General features: G+C 45.3%; 1 protein-coding gene across 2 annotated transcripts; it reads left to right on the forward strand.

Moving 5' to 3' along the window:
- The first annotated feature begins 9,328 nt into the window (after positions 1 to 9,328).
- NABP1 (nucleic acid binding protein 1) lies at positions 9,329 to 18,782 on the forward strand. Of its 2 annotated transcripts, none has more exons than XM_062002810.1 (6): positions 9,329 to 9,643; positions 9,768 to 9,906; positions 13,100 to 13,171; positions 14,523 to 14,595; positions 14,842 to 14,908; positions 16,410 to 18,782. In XM_062002810.1, the coding sequence occupies exons 1-6, from the start codon at positions 9,553 to 9,555 to the stop codon at positions 16,592 to 16,594; spliced, it is 627 nt and encodes a 208-aa protein (XP_061858794.1). In that variant the 5' UTR covers positions 9,329 to 9,552; the 3' UTR covers positions 16,595 to 18,782. The 2 variants fall into 2 exon arrangements, with proteins under 2 accessions (XP_061858794.1, XP_061858795.1); XM_062002811.1 differs by having other exon boundaries at positions 9,768 to 9,799.
- The last annotated feature ends 5,782 nt before the right edge of the window (positions 18,783 to 24,564 follow it).

The following is a 24,564-nucleotide window of genomic DNA, read 5'->3' on the forward strand; positions in this document are numbered from 1 at the left end:
AAGCCATCAGGAATAGACTGACTGGAACCCCTATCCCCTGTCCCCATGAGCCATTCGTGGCGGGGGAGGTAAAAGCACCAGGATCAGAACTCTGAGCCAGGGAAAAGGGAGGAGTGTGGAGAAGATGGTCTTAAAGGGCTGGTTGTACTCTTCATTGTTGTACCATTCTGTGTTGTGTTATGACTGTTATGTATTGGGGTTTTATGGTTATGCTTTAGTTGGTGTTGCATTAAATTATTTTCTGTTTTCTTCCCCAAGCCGAGTAGCCTGGTCTGTTTTGTCCTGGACCTTAAGTGGCAATTAAGCTCTCCCTGCCCTTTGGCAATCCTCAGGTCTTTGGCACTTGAGGCTAATCGTGGTCTTTTGTTCCCTGATGGGCCTAAACCAGGACAGTGACTCACTACACAACATGAAGACAGCGTCTAATATTTTACTATTAAAAAAGCCTTGTATTGGTCAAGGAGGCCCAGCAGATCAGAAACAACATTTCATAGTAGTATGAGTTTTACAACAGATTAAATGCACCCATCTGGCAAACCCCTTTAAATAAAAGCAGTGAAAGCATCCAATGCCTTGGAATAACCATTTCCTCAGCAGTACCACTGAGGAATCCTGCTCCTCTTTCCTAAAGTGAACCTGCATTCACTGACATCTGATATGGGCAGGTTGTTTGCTTTTTTTAAGCCTGGTTAAAATCCACTTGAACTACGTGTTGCCTGCTCCACTGGCAATGCCTTCTTGGAGGAATTCCTGCGGCCTGCAGTGAGAACTAAATCAGGCCTCTAAAGGTTAACCTGCTTGTAGGCGTAAGATGCCAGGAGGGAATGATCACTGGGCTGGTTTGGGGCTGATGACATGAGAGGCTGTTGCACAGCTTTTGTGCCTGGAGTTGCTGCAGGATCACAAGGAGCTGGATGTCTCTGTCCCTGTCTGTGCAGTGCTGGTGCTGCTCAGCCGTGCTGCCCTCCCCAGCGCCTGTCTTTCAGTTGTGTCTGAATTCAAAGTGTTCCGAGTAACTCGCAGTGTGAGTGCTTCTATTCTGAGCTTCCCTGCCTGGATTATTCAGGAGAATCTGGGAACATGTGTTCCTGACCTGTCAGTCATCAGCCAGCCCAAGAGCATGGAAGGCCTAGGAAGCTTTCACTGTGCTCCATTTATTTTTCCATTCCCTCCCACTCCCTGAGACAACACAGGGCAATAACATAGGCTGCAATAAAACGGTTCCTACAAACACATTATCACTATGAGTTAGGCTTTTTTTCCCCGTTTTAAAATATCCCAAACTACAACTTGGTTTCAACTAGCAGGTTCCCAGAGATGATCGAACAACTTATCCTGGGTTCTGTCTCCAGGCACTGAAAGGACAAGAAGGTCATTAGGATCAGGCAACATGATTTTACCAAAAGGAAGTCATGTTTGACCAACCTGATAGCCTTTTATGCAGAAGTAATCAGGTAGATAGATGGTGGTAGTGCACTGGATGTGGTTTATCTTGATTTCAGTAAAGCATTTGACACCATCTCCCACAGCATCCTCGCAGCAAAACTGAGAAAGTGGGGGCTGGATGATCAGGTAGTGAGATGGATTGTCAACTGGTTGAAGGGAAGAAGGCAGAGAGTGGTGATCAATGGGGCAGGATCTAGTTGGAGGCCTGTGTCTAGTGGAGTCCCTCAGGTCAGCGCTGGGACTGGTCCTGTTCAATATATTCATTAATGACCTTGCTCAGGGAGCAGAGGGCACTGTCAACAAGTTTGCTAATGATACTAAACTGGGGGGATTGGCTGACACACCAGAAGGCTGTGCAGCCATTCAACGAGACCTGGACAGGCTGGAGGGTTGGGCAGGGAGAAATCTAATGAAATTCAACAAGGACAAGTGTAGAGTCTTGCATGTGGGAAAGAATGACCCCATGTACCAGTACAGGTTGGGGAATGAACTCTTAGAGAATAGTGTAGGGGAGAGGGACCTTGGGATCTTGGTGAACAGCAGGATGAGCATGAGCCAGCAATGTGCCCTTTTGGCCAAGAAGGCCAATGGCATTCTGGGGTGTATTAGAAGGGCTGTGGGCAGTAGGTCGAGAGACCTACTCTGCCCGTGTGAGACTGTATCTGGAATATTGTGTCCAGTTCTGGGCCTCTCAGTTCAAGAAGGACCGGGAGCTGCTGGAGTGAGTTCAGCGCATGGACACAAAGACAATGAAGGGAGTGTAGCATCTCCCTTATGATGAAAGGTTGACGGAGCTGGGGCTCTTTAGCTTGGAAGAGACTGAGGGGTGACCTTAATCATGTTTACAAGTACGTAAAGGACAAGTGTCATGAGGATGAAGCCAGGCTCTTCTCAGTGATGTCCAATAACAGGACAAAGGGCAATGGGTACAAGCTAGAGCATAAGAGGTTCCAAAAATACAGAAGGAAAAAACTTCTTCACTGTAAGGGTGATGGGGCACTGGAATGGGCTACCCAGATGGGTTGTGGGATCTCCTCTGGGGACATTCAAAATCCACCTGGACAAGTTCCTGTGTGACCTACTCTAGGTGGTCCTGCTCTGGCAGGGGAGTTGGACTAGATCTTTTGAGGTCCCTTCCAACCCTTTAGATTCTGTGATCACAAAGGAACACCTGGAGTACTCATTTGATTTCACACACATCAATGGTCTTTAGAAGGAAAATTTTCCTTTGTTATCTCAGCTAGACAGGAATGTCAATGCTATGTACAGTCAGAAAAAGGAAATACAAAGTACAAAACCTCTTAGTGTTGCCAGTGGCACTTGAAATGTGTTGCATCACCAGGTTTGATGTTCTGAAAGAACACTTTCTTATCTGCTGACCCTTTTTGGCCCAAGCAGATGATTCTTAGGTCCTCATGTAGCAGCACTACTACATAGCCTATGGAAATCTGCAGCAACTGTTGGTATTCATTAGTCACTGACACAAAGCTTTGCACATCAGAATTTATCTACAGGTGCCACAGGGAGAAGGCAAGAAAGAAAAATGTGTCATACTCTGAGGTAAACAGCTTGCTTCCCTATTAGTGTGCCTGAGGCTGAATTAGTAATTTATGAAGCACTTTGCCATGATGAGATTTGTTTAGTCCATGTAGGGTTTGGCTTTTGCTGTTAACATGGAGCTAAACAACTGAGACTGTGTGTACATGCACTTCTGCAGACAGGAGCTTGCTCTGTGCCCTGAGCCTGTCTGCTATGAGCCACATCACCAGCAGCAGGGCCATGTTGTTTGCACAGCAGAGAGGGTAGGGCTGATAGTCCCACAGTTACTCATCCCAGCACCACACCTCCCTTTTTCTACCAGGTGTTGTGGCTGCTTCTGAGTCATAAGCGAAACGGTAGGCAGGCTGTGTGCCTGCTTGGAATGCCATGGTCACTCTCGGAGCAGGGCAGGGGCCAGCACATCTTCATCTGGCTCAGCAGCAGAGTGAACAAAGCGTGGCTCCTCTGCACCTGGAATAGACCTCTGGGAAGATGGAGACTTTCTCAACTTTAACACACCCTCCTGCTTATAAAGATTTGAGAAAGGTCAGAGTCCATATTGTTAAGACCACAAAAACCTTTCAGAAAAAAGCAGACATGGCTACAGGGGAAAAAAGAGAGAAGAAAAAACTAGAAAAAAGGACCTCAAATCTCCATTACAAAAAAAAAAGCCTAAACCAAAGTAAATCTTCAAAGCCTTTGTCCTGGACATAAATCTCCTATTTTTCTTTTGAAGGTCAGCTATGGGTGATGTAAGACCAAGAGTGAACTTGCAGCCTGTTGGCATGTGCAGAGCCAGCCAGCAGCTGGGGCGCTGTGCTGTGTCTGCTCACCTCCTCCTGGCTCAGGGGAAGAGGCCAGAAGCAAAACCCTTCCTGGGGTGGAAAGAATTAAAAGATACTAAGGGCACATGTTGCTGCCATGGGGGTATCATGGGACAAACTCATGGGCTAGCCTAGCCAGAAATCACCCCTAGCAGAGACAGGCCTAGCAAAAGGAGAATCACTTGCAAAGCCTTTTGAAATGTGGGCTCTCATGGCTGAAACTGATAAGGGCTCGCCTTGCTAGTGTTGTAAGGGTTTCTGAGCTGCTTCAGACAACTCCCTTGTGCTGACTGCCCTGCACTGCGCCACATGTGTGTGAAACAAGTGACTCAGTCACTCGGGGGGGAAAAGCAGAAGTCTGTGCAGAGCTCCATGCACCACTTGAACTACCTTATCTCTCTGAGGAAGCATTTGTCTCTTGTATTAGGCAACCAGCCCTGGCAGCAGGGCTAGTTTGAGGGATCACTCCATGTTTTTGTTGGTCTAAAGCTGGTATCTATTTTCCCTCTATAAACAGGAGTTACTGAACAGGTTTAGATGCCTGTGACTGGTGTCCTCATGACCACAGTGGGGGTTATTCTGGCAAGGCTACAGTGGGAAAGTGCTAATTCCCTATCTACACTTGTTAAACCTTTTAAGTAAAGATCAGTCTGATGAAGGAGCAAGCCTATGAGGTCTGGGTTTTGCGACAGCACTTGCTAGAGACCCAAGAAACAGAAACTGAGTGTTAGCAGTCTTTCAGCCCACCAGTCTTTGAGACTTGTGCATAGTCTTTTGGATCTCTAATGGAAAAGATGAGGAGGCGCTAGGTCCTATGCTATCCATCTGCGTGGGGCAAATTCAGACACAAATTCCTCTGGTCCAAGTCCCAATTCACAGCTGAGCAGGAAAGATGCCCTAGATTTGCCCCACATCAGGGATTTCAGGTAAATCATCCCGCTGGGCTGTGTAGGGTTAATCAGAAGAGGGAAATAAAGAACTTTCATAAACACCTTGTAGGACTGGGTCCTCAGATGAAAACATCTGCTGAAACATGTGGAGCCCCGTAAGCAAAGGTTGTATTAGTGCTTCAGGACACATCCAAGGCTTCCCTGGAAAGAATGCTGCAAATTCAGAATGTTTACTTTGCATTTGGCTTTGGTTTTGTTTTTTTGCTTTTTTTCTATGGTACCTTACAGTGCCCTGGTACTCAGTCAGCTTTCTGAGCTGACAGCTAGGGAGGCAGACAAAGCTGCCTGAAATCCCAGCATCACACACCGGGGAGTCCTTCCTGCTTCAGGCACCTTGCAGGTACACTGCCCTAGGGCAGCGGGGCAGTAGGCAGGTCAGATTTGTGTTCCTGAGCAGAGCTGGGATTCCCTACTACATCCATCCTATTTCTGGCTGAAGTTCCTCTCAAGCCTGTGTGGCTTCTCCTGGAGTCATTCATATTTCCTTGGGGAAATCTGGACCCCTAATATGGTGTACTCAAGAGATGATGAAAGCACCAAACCACTTCTGGGGCCTCCAGAATGACAGACTGACTGCCAGCTTGTTAAATGGGCACTGAAGTGTCACTGGGGAGCTGAAGTGTCATCAATGTTAAAAACCAGCTGACTGAAACTGTAGCTTAATTTAGGAGCTTGTCAGATGGCCTGGTAACACTCAATTAAAGGTGTGGGCTTCTGTACAATTTTAATCTCTGAGTACAACAAAACATTGAACATCATCTCTTGCTCTTGCTGGCAGCCTTCTTCCAGGAAGATCTACTCTGGGACTCCAGTAGCACTGAAAACCGAGGAACTGACAGAAAAGGGGGAGGTTGGACCAGTGTCTTTGCTGGCATCACTCCATTACAGCCAGAGGGTGAAATCCCAGCCCTGGTGAGATGCACAGGCCTCTGCCAGACTTGCAACTGCTGAGAACTCTTAACAACTCAACCCTGATTTTGCTTTGGGCTGAAACCTCCCTGTGAGTCTTAGCCTACAAATACATCTTGCAGACAGAAGAAAAATGTTCTGCAGCAAACAAATGAGCTTGGAAATAGATTTAACTTAATCAGTGAAACCCTTGCTGTAGACATTGATTGCAGGCTAAATTTGGCTTGTGTGGTAAGACACTGAGAAGCACACAGACATTCAACTCCCTCAGTGATGGAAAGGCTCCTGCTTTGGCTGCAGTCACAGTTTATTGGACATGCTTCCTATTGCTCCTGTGAACTGCACAAACACTGTCTCTCAGTGTGACTCCCTCATGCAGTCAGTGCTCATTAACATTTTATTAAACCAGGTTATTGTAGGAACCTTTGATACTGACAACACATCTCTCCTCTCTTTCCATTGCATATTGTTGTGGTGGCTTATGGACTTCTTTTTAGAAGTTACATTACCCACTGTTACAGGGTATTTGTGAGTCCTCTGGAGGCTCTTGTGGCTGAAGAAACCACCTGCAGCAAAGCCCCTATGCTCCTCCCATCTGCAGAAGACTAAATATACTCCCAGCAAGGAGGTGAGAAAACTGGTGCTTCCACCACCTGCAGCTGCGACTTGATAGCCTTGAGGTTAAAAAGAAGCAGGAAAGTCAATGCTGGAAAAAGAAATTAATAACAATTCTGATGTCTTCATATGTTATAAAGAAGCAAGGAAGAAAAACTGTTTTGCTTTGCAGGTCACCTTCACAGCAAACAGCAATTGTTCAATCACTGCTGGATAACAACAAGGGCACTCAGAGGGGCTGGCAATTAGAAAGGAGATTAAGGAAAATACGAGTGATACTTTCAAGTGTCTCTTTGTGACACAAACAGCAAAACTGTTCATCAGTGGCAGAACCGACACTGTAAATAATGTCTTAAAATGAATCCAGAAGGAACATGTATCTCCCCAGTAATACCAGAGAAGATGACCAGCTCCGTCTTCAGCTGCACTGTCTTCCCAGTGCAGTCTCAGGTCCTTATGGAGACAGAGGGAGTTAAATAAAAGTTTTCTTGTATTCAGATGGAATCCGATGTCTTTCAGTTTGTGCCTCTTACCCTGCCAGTGAGTTCTACTGAAAAGAGTCTGCCTCCTTCCTGTTGCCTGTGCTTGATTTCCTACCTGTTGTGACGGAACTTCACTGAGCTTAGTGGAGGGGTGGTCTCTGAAAGCCAGCCAGGTCTTCTGCCCACTTATACTCTCCAGCCCCGTATCCCAAGCAGATTTCTGAAAAGGCGAAAGTCTGCTCTTCAGAATCAGCTGTGGTCCTGCCTCTTTCTCCACTCTCCTCTCAGGATCCTGAACTCCACTGTCTTATGGTCACTGTACCCAATGCTAGCCCTGCCTTTAAATCCCCAACCAGTTCTTCCTTGGTTCTAAGTATAAGGAGAGCACTATGCTTTATCAGCGATTCCATTCCCTGTACTAGAAGGTTGCTCTCAACATGTTCTTGAACTCTCCTCGATCACTTGGGCCCTGCTGTTATTGTCATTTCTAGTTTAAACCTCCACCAATCAACTTTAAACTTAATTTTAATATAAGATGAACCAACCTCCTCCTGACACTTGCCTTCCTGGACAGCTGTTCACTTGAAACTACCTTACCACAGGCACAGACTAGAAGCGTGTCCTTGTTGAAGTGGTTTTTAGTGTTTTCTGCCTGTGAGCTAACCACTCTTGTTACTTCCTCTCTGCCTCAGGCTTACCATAAAATGAGTATTCTTTTCAACTGTTCTTTCTTGCAAAATGAAGGATTCTCTGCAAATCTCCAATGAGATTTGCTGTATGATCCACCTTCACTTTTTCTCTCAAGTCAGAACGTAAGAGCCAGGTCTGGTTGGAGAGGTTTGTCAGAGGATTGCACTCCATGAGGGAGTGCAGCATCTGGCCTCCGGCTGTTGTCTCAGACAGTCATGTTTTGTTTCGGTAGTGACTGGTGAATGATCCAGGACAGGGCCCTACTATGCTGAGGGCTGCAAACACAGGAGATGAAATGACTCTTTCCCAAGGGCTCTAAACAGGTATGACAGAGGAAAAAAAAAAAAAAGGTAGATAAAAAGGCAGAAAAAACCCCTATCTGTAAGGAAAAATTTTACTAATTCTAAGTAGAAAAGTATTTTTGTCCAATCTTTGCCAGGGACACTGTCATTCGTGGAGTTTGAACTCTTTTCCAAGTGACTAAATTTATTAAAGCCATGCCTGTGCTGACACATAGTTGATTTCTCTGAAGGTTTTAGCATTACCAGATTAAAGTGGCCTCTATAGGCCACTGAGGAAGTCTGTCATCCCCACCCCCTCCACACCAACTGAAGGATTTGAGACAGAAGTGGATTAAGCTCTTGGGGGCTTTAAGCAAATTCTCATGTCACTTAAGTTGCCTTCCTCTCAGATTCCTGCAAGCAGCACATTTTATTCTGAGGACTGAGTTGCACCCAGTGCGGCTGCTCCAGTGCCTACAGAGAAGCATTGAACATTTGTTGGACCAGTGTTCCAGGGTGGCAGAACATGTGGCCAAGCATTTCCCAACTGCTGTCACCCACGAATCTCTGCTTACAGAAATAGAAGGGGAAAGCCTGACTAGCAAAGGCTAGCTCTGAAAAGAAGTGCATATACACTGCTCTGCTACTTTTCCTAAGGGGGACAGCTGAATTTCAGGCCCATCCTCATGTATTTGAGCTGTCTGGTGGTAGGAAGCTACTTCTTCAGGACACTCCAGCCAAGGATGTCACAAGGTCGAGTGGGCTCAGCATTCCTCCACCACCTTGATGGCTTCCTTCCTCCTTTGCAAAGTTGCGCTTACTCTCACGTCTGACCCAGCCTGTAGCCGAACTACGAGAAAAACGTGTCTCCATGGGAGGCTCCTGTCACAGAATACTTCAACAGCTTATTTCAGTGCTTAACAGCATTTAGGCTCACATTTTTGGCACAGGAACGTTTAAGGCATGGTACTGCATTACCCTAGACTTTCCCTGTGTCCTCTGAGCATTTGGTTCCCGGCCTGTTATTATGTGGTGCAGCCTCAAGGTGCCACGTGGCACCTCTGACCTCCTGCCCCTTGCTGCGTGGTGCAGACCAAAACCTCTCCCAGCCGATCCCACAACGGCTGCATCCGTCTCCTAAATGGCTATTGATTCCTTTTTCCTCAATAAAGAAAACCAGAACGACTGGGAAATCAGCCTCTCCGATGGGAGTGAGTGACTAGGTGAGCGAGGAGATGCAAGGCACTCGGTGACACAGGATGGGAGGCCCCGGCCCCGGCCCCGGCCCCGGCCCCGGCCCCGGCCCCGGCCCCGGCCCCGGCCCCGGCCCCGGCCCAGCTGGGCTCGGCACGGCAGCGCCCGCTGCGAGAAGGACAAGATGGCGGTGGTGCGGCCCAATCAGCGCGCGGCGCGGCCCAATCAGCGCGCGGCGCTGGCTTGTGCCTGCCTGTTGCCCAGTCCCGGCGCTCCGCGTGCTCCGGTCGATTGCATTCAGCACCGCCTCCATCCCCCCGCCCGGCGCCTGAGGTGGGCCCGCCCGGTTGGTATAAATAAGAGCGCAGCGCACATGTGCTTCTCAGTGCTGGTGGGAGGGAGCTGAGAGGGTGTTTGTGGTGCGAGTCGGGAGAGGGGGTTGGGGGCGGTTGGGCGTGCAGCGTAGTGTCCGAGTCGCGCATCCCCGCGGTGCTCGTGTCCCCGTCCCCTTTGAGGGCTGCCGGTGCCCCCTGCCCGGGCCTGCGCTGCCGCCGCCGCCGCTCCCCCACGGGATGCGGTTTCGGCCTGCCCCGCCAGCCCTGCCCCCCGCGCCGGCCGCAGCATGAGCGCGGCAAGCGATACGTACTTCCTCATAAAAGACATAAAACCCGGACTGAAAAACTTAAATGTCATCTTTATTGTGCTGGAGATCGGTAAGTGGCGTCCGGCACGCCCCACCCCCGGGCCGCCCACGCGTGTCCCATAGGGGCGGGGAGGGGGAGGCTGGCGGGGCCGTGGGCCCCTCTCCGCCACCCTGAGCCGCGCTTCTCCCCGCAGGCCGAGTCACCAAGACGAAGGACGGGCATGAGGTGAGGTCCTGCAAAGTGGCGGACAAGACGGGCAGCATCACCATCTCCGTGTGGGACGAGATCGGCGGCCTCATCCAGCCGGGGGACATCATCCGCCTGACCAAAGGGTGCGTATGGGGCCGGGCCCGCGCCCACCGCCACCACGGCTGGCGAGCGCGGTCCCCGCCTCGCCCCGCGGCCCGGCTGGGCTCTGCCCGAGGCAGCGCCGGGTCGCGGGGGAGGGAGCCCTTTGTCACCGAGGCGGAGGCGCGGGGCCGTGAGCAGGCTCGCCGCCTCGCGAGAGGTGCGGTGACACAGCCGGCCCACGTTGATCTGGCTCCCGGTTAGCTAAGCAGCACCCCGACATGCCTTGCCAAATTAAAGCCACCTATTCCACCCCAGAACATGCCTAGCGGGAACAGATAATCCTCTACGTGGCAAGGAGGGGCTTGTATTTTTAATGAAGAGGTGGTGTTGAAGGATTTTGTTTGGCTTTTAAAAAAGCTTCTTAGGCAAATACTACTTTTTGGGGAGTAGGAGGAATGCAACAGTCAGTCCAGATCTGTAAAGCAATCAGGGAAGTCAAAAGGATGTTATTATTTTTATGGACAATTTTTTACTCTGCCACTCAGCTCCTTAATGAAAGGAGGGAATGAATAATGTCATACAGAAAAGTTGTTTTTCATTGCAGTCAATTTAATAGAAATGACAGGCAGACTTTTCAAATTCACTATGAAAATTCATACCAGGGTGACACTGTAGATCCTATCAGTTTGTTTAGGCACAGTTCACTTAACTCACAGTGCTGTTTGTTGCTTCTTTTTTTAAATATCTTACATTTACTATCATGAGAAGAAATACTAGTTTCAATTTTAAAATCCTTTTCTATGTCACTTGAATTTTAAGTAACAAAATGATAGTCACTTTGGAGTTCTTCATGCCAGTTAGGTTACATCTAGAAATCCATGACAGTGATCCACTGAGGCCTGCAGCGCTCCAGGACATGGTGGAACTACAGCATGTGTAAAGCCTTTTTAATTTTTTTAATGAAAAAGTATGTGAAAGGTTACTTGGTGGAGCTGTTCACTGAGCTGCAATTCTTGATTTTGAAATGAAAGTGGATGACCCTTGCCACCAAAACTACAGCTGCTTCCTTCTATGCAAGTGTCCTTTTACATGAAACAGGCTGACTCCTCAGTGGAAGTGCTTCTGGGAAGGCTGCTTGCATGGAAAGCACATCGAGTGCTGAGATGGGTGGAACTAAGCCAGACCTCTGGGCCAGCACAAAGCCCTGTGTGTACATTGAAACAAATTAGTAGCGTTATAGTACTCTGCTCTGTGACTGGCTTACTGTAGCTGCTGTGCTGTTTCGCTTCAACAAATAAGAGGGTGATGACATGTCTTCATGTCATAAAATTTGGCTTGTATGAATTAAATGTATGGACTGACATCACTATTCCTGGTGGATGGCTAAGTCATACCTTCATTTACATGAGTTGCATGCCACTTAGGGCTGCATAGTGAGTGAAATGACAAAAGCTAAGTAACTTCTGGTTTGGCTGTCATGTTAGTAAAAATGCCCTCATGCTGGTATACAAGGTTCACCCAACAGTGTTATACTTCACTCAGAGTTAATGTGGGAGTGTGATATTGCTGTTGCCAGGCAGGTAAATTTCAGCTCTATAGTATAATGAGACTCTTCAGTGCAGCATGCTCATGGTTACAAGCAGAAAAGCTTAGCTAGCCCCATGTGTAGAAATGGATGGGTTGTTTTTTTTCTGCAGAATTTCAAAATGCAGGTGCATTCCTGTGCAAAAGCAGACACTGATGATCTTTGTCACTGGTTGATTAATTGATTGACAGGAAGCTGCTGCAGTTAATATTTCTAAATTTGAAGTTAGATCTGGAGGTTAGTGCTTTATGCCAGCTTTTTCTTACATATGAAACTAAATTGAATCACTTTGCTGGGGGTTATCAGTCCCATTATTTGCTGAGTTGTCCCAGAAAATGTGTTTGACTTGCATTTATTATTTGGTAGCTCTTTGTGCTCTGACACAAGACTGCCCAACTATCTGGTTATTAAAGGTTAAGCATAAAGGGAATCTTTGAAGTGAAAGGTAGCATTATGAAGAGCATTAATCCTGCTTCTGGATGGAAAGCTCTGGAGATAGGCAGTGTAGCTGTAGATACCATGCTTTACTGCTTGTGACAAAGTATGTAGAATGTTATCTTTGCACTGGCATTATGGGCCTGTTCTGCTGGCCTATCTCCTCTCTGCTGCCTCTGTCAAGCCCCTCTGTGCAGCTGGATGGCTCCCAGTCTCAGCTGATAAGGCAAAAGGTAGAGGAAAGTTTGTTATTTATGTCCCAGAGATAGACCCAAAGAGCAAGGAAGTGAGATCTTGTCCAGATTATCTGTGCCTCCTGATCTGTGACTTGCTGGGGCTCCGTTTGCTGGAAGACAACCATAGAATCATAGAATGGTAGGGGTTGGAAGGGACCTCTAGAGATCTAGCCCAACCCCCCTGCAGAAGCAGGGTCACCTAGATCAGGTTGCATAGGAACATGTCCAGACGGGTCTTGAAGACCCCCAAGGAAGGAGCCTCCACAACCCCTCTGTGTTCCTGCTGACTCCCTTGTGCTGCAGTTGAGTTTCTGGTCTCTGTTTTCATGATAGCCCTCATCAAAAGGAAACATTTTACAAAAAGTTTTGCATAATTAAAATTCCAGTGGTTGAAGTCAAGTGCCATTATAAAGACTAGAGTGTACTCAGATTGTGCTGTAAGTGAATATTTCTGCAATCAAAAAGGGATTTCACTGCATTTCTGTACATGGATTGGAACATGATCAAACTTGGGCCTTTAAAAAAAAAGTCTAGTAAGGACCTATACTAAAGAAGTAAGCACTTCCTACTATACATATTTAGTAGTGATGTTTATGTTCTCCGATGACTGAAGATAACTCTTCCTGGCTCCTGAAAGCAGAGCTGAGAGTTGTCAGTGAATGGTAACAAGAGATACTGCTTTTGGCAAGATGCCTTTCCTCTGCTCCAGCCAAGGAAGAGCATCACAGTCTCAAAATAGTTGGCTGCTTTCCTGGAATTGCCAAAGGAGTCAGCTGAGCTTCCAGTATGTTTTGCTACAAGTAAAACATGGGATCTGTAAAATTGTGGTGTGGTAAAGTTGGAGTCCCTGGGAAGTTTTTAGTCCATTCTTGTTGATGAGGTGCTTATTAACCTGAGAAGATCGCATGCTTTTGCTTTCTTTAGTGTTGGTATTTCTTATTTTCTAAGAGACACTGCTTTGCTTCTTCCTTTGGGTAGGTATGCATCTCTGTGGAAAGGATGCCTGACACTTTACACAGGACGAGGAGGAGAGCTGCATAAAATCGGGGAGTAAGTATTGCATGTTTATACTTGCATCATGGTAAGTATAAGTTGTGATGGCTCTTGGTAAATGGAAACTGGGGAAGCAGAGCCTGTGGAGTGGTCATGGATTGGTACACACAACTGCGGTGTGAGCTTTTACATGCTGTCATGGTACTGAGCTCTGACCCTCCCTGAATTCTAGGTATATTGAGGAAAATTGTCCCCCATCATGGCACGGGTCTGGATTTTACCTACGGGGGTGAGGGGGGGGAATTGTACAAATGACAAGGGACTTAATCTGCATTACTTACCTAGACCTCAGCTTGAATATAACCACCTTATTTTGGTGGAAACCTTGTGTGTTGTATCATGCTTCAGAGACAAGCAATGCAAAGAAGGAAGACAAAAGTAACTCTAGTGAATCATATATAAAGAGAAGCAAGCCCCATTTAACCTTCTTTAAACTGCCCACGAACTGAGGCAATGACTTCTGACTAAGAACAAACATGAGTAATGCATTTGCAACAGGAAAAATAGCATTGTTTTCTAACCAGAATATGTCTGCTGTTGCACAAAGTCCTGTGAGAGGCCCTGTAGTCATCAGGGAAGTGGGGCGGTGGAGTGGCCGCCTCTTTTTTTTCAGGTGGTTCAAAAATGCCCAGTGCTCAGCTGGATTTTGAGGGATGACCTGCAGATTTTCTTTGGTGCAAAGCTGTCGCCTCAAGTGTCATCCAGTGGACTTACTATCCAGCAGAGTTCTCAGATGGATTCCACCTCCCAGCAGGAGATGGGAGCTCCACTTGTGCTTAACCGCTCCAAGCTGCACAACGATCCAAACCTTTCTTGCCCTTGTCAGTAATTTCTGTGTGGGGTCTTGGTGGGCCTATTCCTCCATAGTCTTGAGTGGGAAAAGATGCTCTGAATTTCACTCTGTGTTTTGGACTCCTTTGTGCTGTTATGTTAATGGGGCCCTACATAGTGTGGAAGTGTGTGGGAACGTTTTAAGGCTTCCTTACCAATGTAATGCAGACTCAGTCTCAAGTAACCTTGTGACTGGGTGCTGGACAAGATTGTGCAGCTAGAAGAGGTGAAGGGAGCCCTTTCATCATGTTGGCTTTCTTTAGGCTGTTTTACCTCCTAGAGTAAATGTGTACTTGCCTCTGCTTGACTGCAGTACCCTCACCAGGAAGATATGATAGCTTGACCACAAGCCTATAAAGCAATCAAAGAGCCCTCAAACATCTGTGGATATTCTGAACAGTGGGATCTGGATTAGTTACTTCTAGATGATGGGATGTTGAGAACATATGCTCTTTGAGCTGTGGACTCTGTTTAAAAATGGCTTTAGAACTTCTTCATAATGCTAGTTTCTCCCCAGGTTCTGCATGGTATACTCAGAAGTGCCAAACTTCAGTGAGCCCAATTCGGAACACATCGGGCAGAACAAACTGGTATGTTAAACCTGTCAGGCTTCTGTTAAAGTGCTCTTTGGTCTGAATACCTCACACTGGGCCATGAACAGATGTGACTTCTGGATGATGTATTAAAATCAGCTAATAATTAGAACAGCTGATACATTCCATTTGCAGTCACTGTAAGAACACAAGAAAAAAAAATCATCTGCTTTCTGTAAAAATGTGAAACTTCTCTCTGATCCATGTCTTTTTTTTTCCTCTTTTTTTAACATTTCTTTGAAGGCACAGAGCGAACAGAATAATAGTTCTACATCAAGTAATATGGGTTCTTGTACTTTTGGGCCACTGGGTAAGTTTCTTTCATTTTGTGGAAGTAGAAGGGATGAGCAATGCTTAATGGGAATACAAGGAAATTTATCTTGCAAAGGGTTCTCCACTCTAGCATAAAAGTGTACTGTGCTCTAAAAAGTCTCTTAGACTTGGGGAATGAACCAGCAAGCTCATAAGCACAAACATTTCCTGAATAATTGTTACGGGATTTCTTCTGTACAAGAGGAAGAAATCAGAATATTCAAGATGTATCATGTAAAGAGACTTGACTAATCGTAAATTGTTATGATGCTCTCAAAGAGTTTTTGCTGCACTTGAAATGCAGTTTTTCAAACTGCCTGAGACCTTGGCTTGAAAAACAAGTGACTTTAATCTTGCCAGTCACCACGGCTTTCCTGCCAGATCCTCTTTCCAAAACAGAAGCAGTGGTAATCTGAATTCTAATATTTGAACTGGCTCCATCTTTTTGTGATTTTTGTTTAAACATTGAAACTTAAATGAGAAAGTGCTTCATGGATTTGAGTGGGTGTAAACTGAGAGGGATCCTTCTGTATGGCCTGCCCACAGGATGCTCAGACACCCAGTACATGGATTTGTATAGCTGAGCCCTGCTGGTGGGTGACAACAAACTGATTCTATAACTGGCTGTTAAAAAGCTCTGTGTCACTTCAATTCAGTGACTAGCTGCTTCCTCTTTAGCAACACTTCTTTTATTTTACTTCTTTTGAGCCTTTTCTCTTCTTTTGGAAAGATTATTTGAGAAAAGGACAGTGCTTTTAGGCCAGTCTTTCTTCAGCATTGTGGTGAGGCAAGTAGGCTTTTAGCCCTGTTAATGTGTAGGTACTTCATTGGTGTCCCTGCTTTGGACAGTGGACAGCTGATTTCACTGAGCTTGTGCGTGTCTTCTGAAACTCTTCCTGCTTTTTGTGCAGTCTTTAAATGCAGTGATTCCTCTTGTATCTTTCTCCTGTCCCTATGCTTCCTGTCATCTGCCTCTGTCCCTCTTCCAGCAAAACAGCAGTAATGCTTAAGAGGCTCAAGTGTTCATGGGAATGTGGTGCTTAGCTAGATTGTTTCTGTAGCTGGACTTGCCAAAGCAGCTTTATAGTTCTGTGTACCTGGTAGTGGAGAACGGCAGACACAAGGAGCTCTGTGTAGCCTACTTTTCTGTTGCTGGTTTCTGCCTGCCTTCTGCTGCCCTGCTGTCTCTCTGAAACATCCTGGTGTGACCTACAAGCCAGAGCATGTTTCTGAAAGCACCAGTCTAGTTTTGTGAGACTCCAGTCTCTCTTCTGGGCAAAGAATCAGCATGCAACTCTGTGACCTTTCTTCCTGTAGCTGAGGAGGTGGTAAGAATGAAGGAGAGGTAGTTTGGGACAGAGAAGGAAAAAAGGTAAGCTCTGATTTGGGATCTCTTCTGGTGCTCAAGGTTTGCTGGTTACGGCAAACTTCTGTGTTCCCTGTTGCCAAACTGATGATTTCAGTCTATGGAACTTGTAATAATCTTTCTTCTCTTTTAGGAAATGGTTTACAAACTGGACCTGAATCAAGTGGATTTCCATTTACATACAATCACAGCCACACTTTTGCAGGTAGTGGGAGAGGCAACGGACGAGGACCTGTAAATCCAGCATCAGCTACTAGTCAGCCTCTTCTCCCTGCTGTCAGTAATGGGAGGGACCCACGCAGAGCCTTTAAGAGATGACTATGCCAAATGCGATTGTACAGCTTGCTTAACTCTACACTCTACTTGAACACTTACTGCACTTTTATTTATAGTTAACTGTGAACCAGTTTGTCCTTTACTGTTTTTTTTGTGGGTTTTTTTTAACCTTTTGGTCTATGGAGCAAACTTGATGTGATCTATCTCTTTTGCTTAGGGAAGCACAGTGAGTCTTCCCCATATGTTAAGGGGGTAGGGGGAGAAGGTGGATACAAGAAAGTCAGGATAATGGGTTGAAGAGTCTCAATTACAACTTGGTACCCTTTACTAAATGGAAGAAAATGTTGGTTACATGTATGTGTTTTTTTGATTCTGTTGGTCAGCCATATAGCCTTAATAGGTCTGTTATGTCCTGTGCACACATATGTTGACTTCCATTAGGGTTAATGGGAGTTCTCTGCGTTGGAAAGGAAATGAAGAGGAAGAGCAAAGATGCTCTAGTCACCTGAGTGTCCTTGGAATGAATATTAGCTTATAAAAGCAATAAGCATAAGGAAATGATGGTGTCAGCACCCAATGGTGTCTACTGAATCAGGATGGATAACTCATATGAAAGCTGAAGATGTGTTAAGTGTCTGAAAGCTTGACCTCTGATTCCAAAAGGGTGTATGCTACTTAAAATTCTCCATTAACACCATATTTACTGTCAAGGATAATGACACTGATTTTTGCTTTGGATAGAAGCTTGGATATTTATTCTTGCTTTGCATGAAATAGCAGGAGAAGAGGATCTAAATTCAGACAGTATTGGGGAATATGCTGTTTGTAGCCATTTCACCTGTAAAAGCCCAAGTTTACTTTTGCAGGAGTCTGAATTTGCAGGAAACTATTTTCAGATGCTGCATTACTCATCTCTTCAGTGAGGCTGCCTACTTCTCCTTCCTTCATTCACTTTTCCAAATGAATTATGTATTAAATGAAGCTGTATATGTGGATTGCAGAGGTACTGGCCAAGCATACAGCAGCACTTCTAATGCTGCTAAGCTTTCCTTCCTCTGTTTTGTATAAATTATCCCTTCAAGAACTTAACTTCATGACTACCATTTCCCAGAGGAAAATAGCTGTGGTTTTATTTCTGAGATCACAAATGCCTTGACTCTTACCTAGAGTCCAGTGCCATATTCCGAATCAGGTTCAAAAACAACTTGGAAGCTGAAGTGTCATACTGAATTCATTTGTCTCTTATAGCTGACCTCTCAAATAAAAAAAAAAAATTGCACTAACCATTTCAAACACAAATCTTACTTTCTTTTTGTCAGGCCATAAAGACTTTATGACAAAAGGCTGTTTCTGAATTGAGTTGTCTCTGTGATTATCCATGTTAATTGAATCTACTGCTATGTCGCTAATGTTTACAAATTGTTTACATTTGATACTTCTGCTCTTGGTACTCTTACGACCTGTTGAAAATTGCTTCTAATTGGCAAAAGTTCCTTGCTTAGTTTGAAATGCCAAACTATCTTTTAAATGCAAGCAGTAGCAGCAACAAACTTCTGAAGGGAGGTTTAGACACCTGTTTGCCCCGAAAGCGGGGGGAATCTGTTTGCTTCTGGTCTAGCAAAGTGTTATCCTGACTCCCGCTTCCAGGTGGTACTAGTGAAACTTGTCTTGGATACAAGAGGGTTGCATGCCTCATGAGATGACCCACAGGTCCTGTTAACAGAAGAGCAGTGCTAACTGATGAACCGGAATGCATGCTTTGACTTCTGGGGAAATGGTATAAGGAGAGAGTGTGTACCTCAGGGACTTTAAATTGTGTATTTAAGTCATGTACAGTCTAAATGTGTGGACACCTGATGCAGTATTGCATTGTGACATTTTATATGCTTGTGAGAAGGAAGCCAAGGGGACTTTTAAACCTGTGGAATAATGTGTGACGTTGCAGAGGTAAATGAGATGTAAGTATGGTCTGAGAGCTGTGCTTTCCATTGGTAGCTGTAAAGTTAGCAAGTGAACAATGCAAGGGAGGATGTGGTGGGGACTTCATACTCATTAGGGTATCTCCACTATGGATATCAAATCATGGTGGTTTTGACACAATGAAGAAGGTTGAAATAGGGAGGAGCCCAGTGCTAATGTGTGTTGAGGTGCCTGATTTTATGAATCTAATAAACAGAATACTTGTTCACAAGTTCTAAATAAAAAGTGAGATGATTACTGTTGACAAATGGCATAAGATTAAAAACTTATCAAGTGGATGATTGATTTGCAGTTGAGAGAAAAAAAGCAAGAGGCTGGTCTTCGTGTTCTCAAGGTTAGTAGCACTCCTGCCTCCCTGTTTCGTATGTGAAACTTCTTTCATTTTATTAATAATTTTCTACTTCTTTGCAGGGGAAATCTGTGCCCTGAAAAGTCGCATGGACTTAAAGTAGTAATAGTAATTTTTCAAGGCCTTCTGATCTTCCAGTGAACCCAAGACAGTTATTTCCCTCAGAGGTATCAGTGTCAAGGGTAGTGAGTTCTCAGCTTGCAGAGGAATTTGGGAGCCTGCCTTACCTCTGTTTTGGATCATACCACCTCAGTGTATGGAGAGACAGACATGCATTTCTCTGTAAACAGGCCGTTATCATGAATTACTCTGACGCTGTAAGGCAGTTCATAGGTACCTAGTGATTAGGTCATTAGGGAGTCTCATTCACAGTTATCTTCCTGAGATATTAAAGGTAAGGCTGCAGTTAGGGTAGTCTCATTTTAGACAATAGGGTGCTAAAGGAAAAAGACTGGAAGGTGTTCATGTGTCCAGACAAACTGCACAGTGCTTAAGTGCAGCTAATGTAGTCCTGATAGTCACTAGCTGCCCAGCTCTCATTAGCCCTGCTTGACTCTCACCCGCCTAATGGAAGGACTGATGGCAGACTGCAGCGGTGTGGCAGGGAGGAGAGTTTTGGTTGCTCTTTTGCAGTCTTCCATGTTTTCCTTCTGTCCATCCTCAGTGTGAATCTTTCACCTTGATCCTAAAAGTGGAAAACCAGTCCTGTACCATGAAACACTGCCCTAACCTTGGATGCATGATGGAGTCATGCATTCCATGGCCACTGGGAAAATTAGAAGGTGCTGTAAGAACAAACACACGTTAGACCAAGGCATGTGATGCTTAATCTGCTTTTACCAGTCAATTACCTTTGGCCTTAACTTGAAACTGGCTGTTTGTAGTCCTGTGCACTCCAATAATGCTGCTCTTCAGTGTCACACCAGTTCCAGTAAGGGTCTCTGCAGCTGCCTGTGCAAAGCTGCTGCAGGCTGTATATAATGCCTTTCCTATGCAAAAACAGCCTGTCTAGCTGATCTACCTAGCAGCACTGCAGAGATGTTAGCTGTGCTCTGTTAGTGTCTGCATTTCATCTGAGAGCAACACCGTCCACAAATGCTGTTCCCTGTAGTCCCTTGAGGCCTGTTTTCATAGATGTTAATGGTTGTGTTTTGCTAATGACCTGGCTGTCCTATGGTCATTGGCAGCTCACATTTGTACCTCCCAAACAAAGCATTCTTTCCTGATCTATGAGGCATTTTTGAGCAGCAGCTCCCAACATGCTTTGTTAGGGCTAGGAATTGGTGAACACAATGTGATTTGGGGTTTTTTTGAGTATTTCTGTGGAGATTTCCTGTGCTGATTCATGGCCAGTACATTTTCAGCTGCGTGGTTTCTCCCTTGTCTCTCTCAAATGTCTGTAGATTTGCTCTTTTGGGCATTCTTTGTGCTGCTGAGCAGAGTCTCTGGGGGATGCAGGTGACTGTACCACTTTCTTGATGCAGCTCTTGCTAGTAGCTAGGTCTTGAGGTAGAGTTGGTTGGTTTGGGGAGTTTCCCCATATGGCCAGCAGCAGCGTGTTTCTGCTGAGGGTGCAGGGCTGTGATTACCTGTCCTGGCTCTGATGAGGCTGTTGGTGAGTGCAGCAGAGCTGTGGATTGCCATGTCTGAGGCAGATGCTCCATCTGGTGTGCAGTGCTGTAGGTTGAGCCCAGCCCGTGCTCCTAGGAGCGTGGGGATCCTGGTCTGCCTAGGCTGGATGCAATGCCCATGGGGGCTTTCCAGCACCTCTCTGCTGCTGGTGGAGCGAGGCCATGGCAGGGTGGTCTGAGACCGATTTGGGCCCGTGCATGGGCAATGGGAGTGCTGGACTTTGCAAGGCCCCTGCACTGCCTTTGCTTAGCTATTTGCAGGGGCTCATGGTGCAGGGCTTGGGGAGCTCAGAGGCCTCAGTGACACATCTGCATGTCCCCAGTGGCCACTCTTTTGTGAGGAGGGAAGATCGTGGCATAGGACCATGGAAACGCCTGGGCCTTACAGGGCTGCGTGCCTGGCTGATTTTTAACAGCTTCTGTGCTGGCCTGCTTTTGTTTGCTGCTTCATAGTTAGGGAGACAGGAGATAGCTAAAAGTGGGAAGCACTCATGGGGACAGGCTCCAATTAAAACAAACAAATAAATAGCTGTTGTGTTCCCTCTGAAAGACACACATCAAACCAGGGCAAATGCTTGAAAGCTCAGATTGCAGTTTTTAGCAAGGCCCTTTGGGATTTTTTTTTTATTTAGAGAAGCACTTTCTGACTTCAGCCTTAGTCACATTGCCAAATCTTTTATTCTTGATTCCAGAGAATTTGAAATTGTTGTGGCTCTTTGTAAGGTTTATGCTTTTAAATTTATTCTGTGATGGACATTTGTGTGTATATAATATGTATAAATATACATATTATACATATACACCATGTCTTGTAATTAGGATGCAAAAAATGAATCCTAAACAATCTGTTCACTAAACTACAGAGAGGGGATTAGAAAAAAGTTTGGAAGTGACTAAGAAAAATGCTTAAGGACTTCATTCAGCTTTTTTATTTCTTTAAATTGCTGATATTTTTTTCTCAGGAAGGAAGCAATGCGGTTACGTGAGCTTCATCGAAAACTACCGTCCTGATAAAGACTGTCCAGATTTGTATGTTTACTAGGGAGCAAGATTAGGGAAGGAGGTGAAGCATCAGGATTCAGCTCACAAAGAAATTTTTTTGTGCTGTTAATGTACCTTCACAACTAAATGCTTTTTTACTGTACAAGTTTAAATGGGGTGGTATCTGTTGTGCTGAGTGGAGAGCCTGAAGCAGTGCAGTCACTGCAGGGCTGGTTAGCTGCTAAGTGTTAGATAAATGGGCACATAAAAGACAAAATCAGCTTACTGTGTCATTAGCTGAGACTGCAGAGGATTGTAGTTGTCTGCTGCAGTGTATCAGCAGAGGCCTCTACCAAGCTTTCTAAAGACTCATAGCCAGGGTGAAATGGTTTTGCAAAGTACTGGACAACTCTTTGGGAAATTTGAGACCACACTTGCCCAGCATTGCCATACACCCCATGAGGATGGCTGGGGAATTCCGCTGAATTCATTTGGATCACATCTTGTGCAGGCAGTAGGTTCTCATCTGTAAAACCAAGATAAGGTGGTAGGGCAGACCTATCAGATGCTAAATTCATAATTTTTGAAGACACTGAATGCTGTGGAAAAGCTGAAAGCCATGGCCAACGTGTAGATCTTTCTTTCTAAATCAAGAGATGTTTTAAGAAAATATATTCCTACGCTCAAACTCGTTATAGTTAGGTATTTGTGTTTGCTCTTTTTCCAGAGATGCCAGGTGTTGTAGTCTGTGCCAGTTACTGCCAGTTACATGCCTCTGAACACACGGGTGGAAAGCTGTGGCTCCAGACATGGCAAGGCTGGCTGCCTGCTGGGCACAGCAGCTTAAAAACTGTGCAGCACCTGCTGATGAAGCTTACTTTTATTTTTTGCTGAAGAAAAGGAAAAAACCCACATCCTGCAGCCATTGGTAACTGATCTGTTAGAGCTGATGCTTCTGCTTTGGTCAGGTCCTGCATTCCCACCAGGGGGATTTCAGGGCAAAGTCCATGGCAGAAGGGCTGGTAGGGCCTGGAGGGTTTTGGTTGGTGGCTTATGGTACCTGTGTCTTTGGGCAGTTTTTAAAATGGACAAATGCTTGTCAGTGAGTGGCTTGGGGAGAAGGGGAGTTTATTCTGGTGTGGGACAAGCATGAAGATGCATTAAATGGTCTCCTGTAGCCATTTCCAGCATTATTTGCTATGACTTATTTTATGTAATTTCCTCCTTCCTAGGTTGATTAATACTAAATTTAATTTTCCATAATCAACTTGAGCATCTAACTTGGAGAGATGAGGTTCAGGCTGACTGCGGTAAAAATCTACCTATCCAGCCTAGCTTGAATAAAACAAAACTATTTTTATCTCTAAATTATGCAATATTTTCATGGAGCTCTGCAGCCTACTTACATTTAACCTTTGAATGGAGTGCTCTATTTTTTCAGATCACCTAATGCAAATGGGTTTTTTAATTGAAAAACCCACCTGCATGTCATCAACCAAATTATTAGCGAGGCAGAGGAGGGTAACCAATAGTGCTGCCAGACTTAAGCTGAATGTGAAAAATGTTTAAATGCCAAAAACAGAAGATGCCAAGAAATAATTTTAAACACCAGGTGCTGGAGGAACAAATTAATATGACTTATTTTGTTTTTAGGCATAATGAGTCAAGACCTGATGCAGGTAGACATTTCTACATGCAGCAGTAGTGCTTGGGTATGCAACAGGACTGACGACAACACAATGTTCTCTTTCAAGAAAAGATGGAATTTAGTTTAAAAAGCTCTAGGTAGGCAGAGAAAGAGAACTTGTACTACTCTCTGCTATTTGTAAGACTCCTGTGAGCTGTTGTGCTGTTGCTTATCAGAGCTGCTTGTGATGTGGTTTGGGATGACCTTGAAGCGAGAAAACCCTGTGCAAAAGCCACTTTTGAAAGCCTTTCCATGGAATGCACAATTCATTTTGGCTGTGCTTTACTGATGGCAGGGCCCATTGCTAGGGATGGTGAATCTTAAGTGTTTTTGCTGAGCTTGTTTTCCCCAGTAGTGCAAGGAATCAGAGGCAGTTCCTGGAGGAAGTGGGACCCAAAATATCAGTATCATGAAGCCAAATTAAGAATGTGTCAACCTGGGAAAATTGCTTCAATAAGCTTCCTGTAGCTTTTTTAGCATAGTGAGTTTGCAGAACCTTTCTGTGCAACTTTATCAACGTTGTAGCTGAAGGTGTGAGTTAGAGATCTGTGTCTTTCTAGTAGACGCAGATGGCTGGAAGCCACATTGGGGAAAAAAATGTTCTATTGGACATCTAGTGATTGTCAAACAAAAACTGGTATTACATCTGTAATTACCTTGTGCTTTTGTGCATGTGCTTCAGCAGTCTATTTTCAATGTGCCAAGTTTGATGGTTTAGGGTCACTGTGAGCAGATAGCTCCTCTAAGGCCGTGGCTGCATTTGTGTCTGAGACTGGTAAGTTGTAGTTGTTATCACAGGCTACTTCTTCAGTCCAGGTATTGAGGTGACACTATAGGGATTACTTTAAGGGATTCAGGTGATGCGTGCAGCAGTTTGAGTGATGCATATAGCCCGTGATCGGAAATGACAGTCTCTCAGAGGGCCCTGGCTGTCAGCAGAGTGCTCTGTCAGTGATGTGTGAGATGAGATCTCCCCAGGACTGTGGTTTTTAGTCCTACTGCAGGTGTTTCATTTTCCTCCAAAATTGCTTGATTCACTCTGGCCCAGACTACATGGACTTTTGTTTGTGTTCTCTTTTTTTCCTGTTGTTTCAGGCAAACTTGAAATATCTCTGCTGTGCAGCTCTGTGTTTTCTCTAATTGCCCTTTCTGTTATCTGCCCTGAGTAAGTCTTCACTCACAGCCATGGAGGGGGTGTACCTGCTGTCCTGAACCTTCCCCTGCCTGTTGCTCACCTTGTCATGTGATTACTTGCACAACACTTGGTTTCTTGAATATAGTTCTGATATCTCTCTCAGATGTTACTACTCATTGTGTGTCTAACAGGTCTGTCTCTTATTATTTCTGCTCTTGCCAGCTCGTTTCTGTATTACTGAAGTAATTT

The sequence above is a fragment of the Colius striatus genome, chromosome 9 (assembly GCF_028858725.1).
Source record: "Colius striatus isolate bColStr4 chromosome 9, bColStr4.1.hap1, whole genome shotgun sequence".
In the NCBI taxonomy this organism is placed as follows: Eukaryota; Metazoa; Chordata; class Aves; order Coliiformes; family Coliidae; genus Colius; species Colius striatus.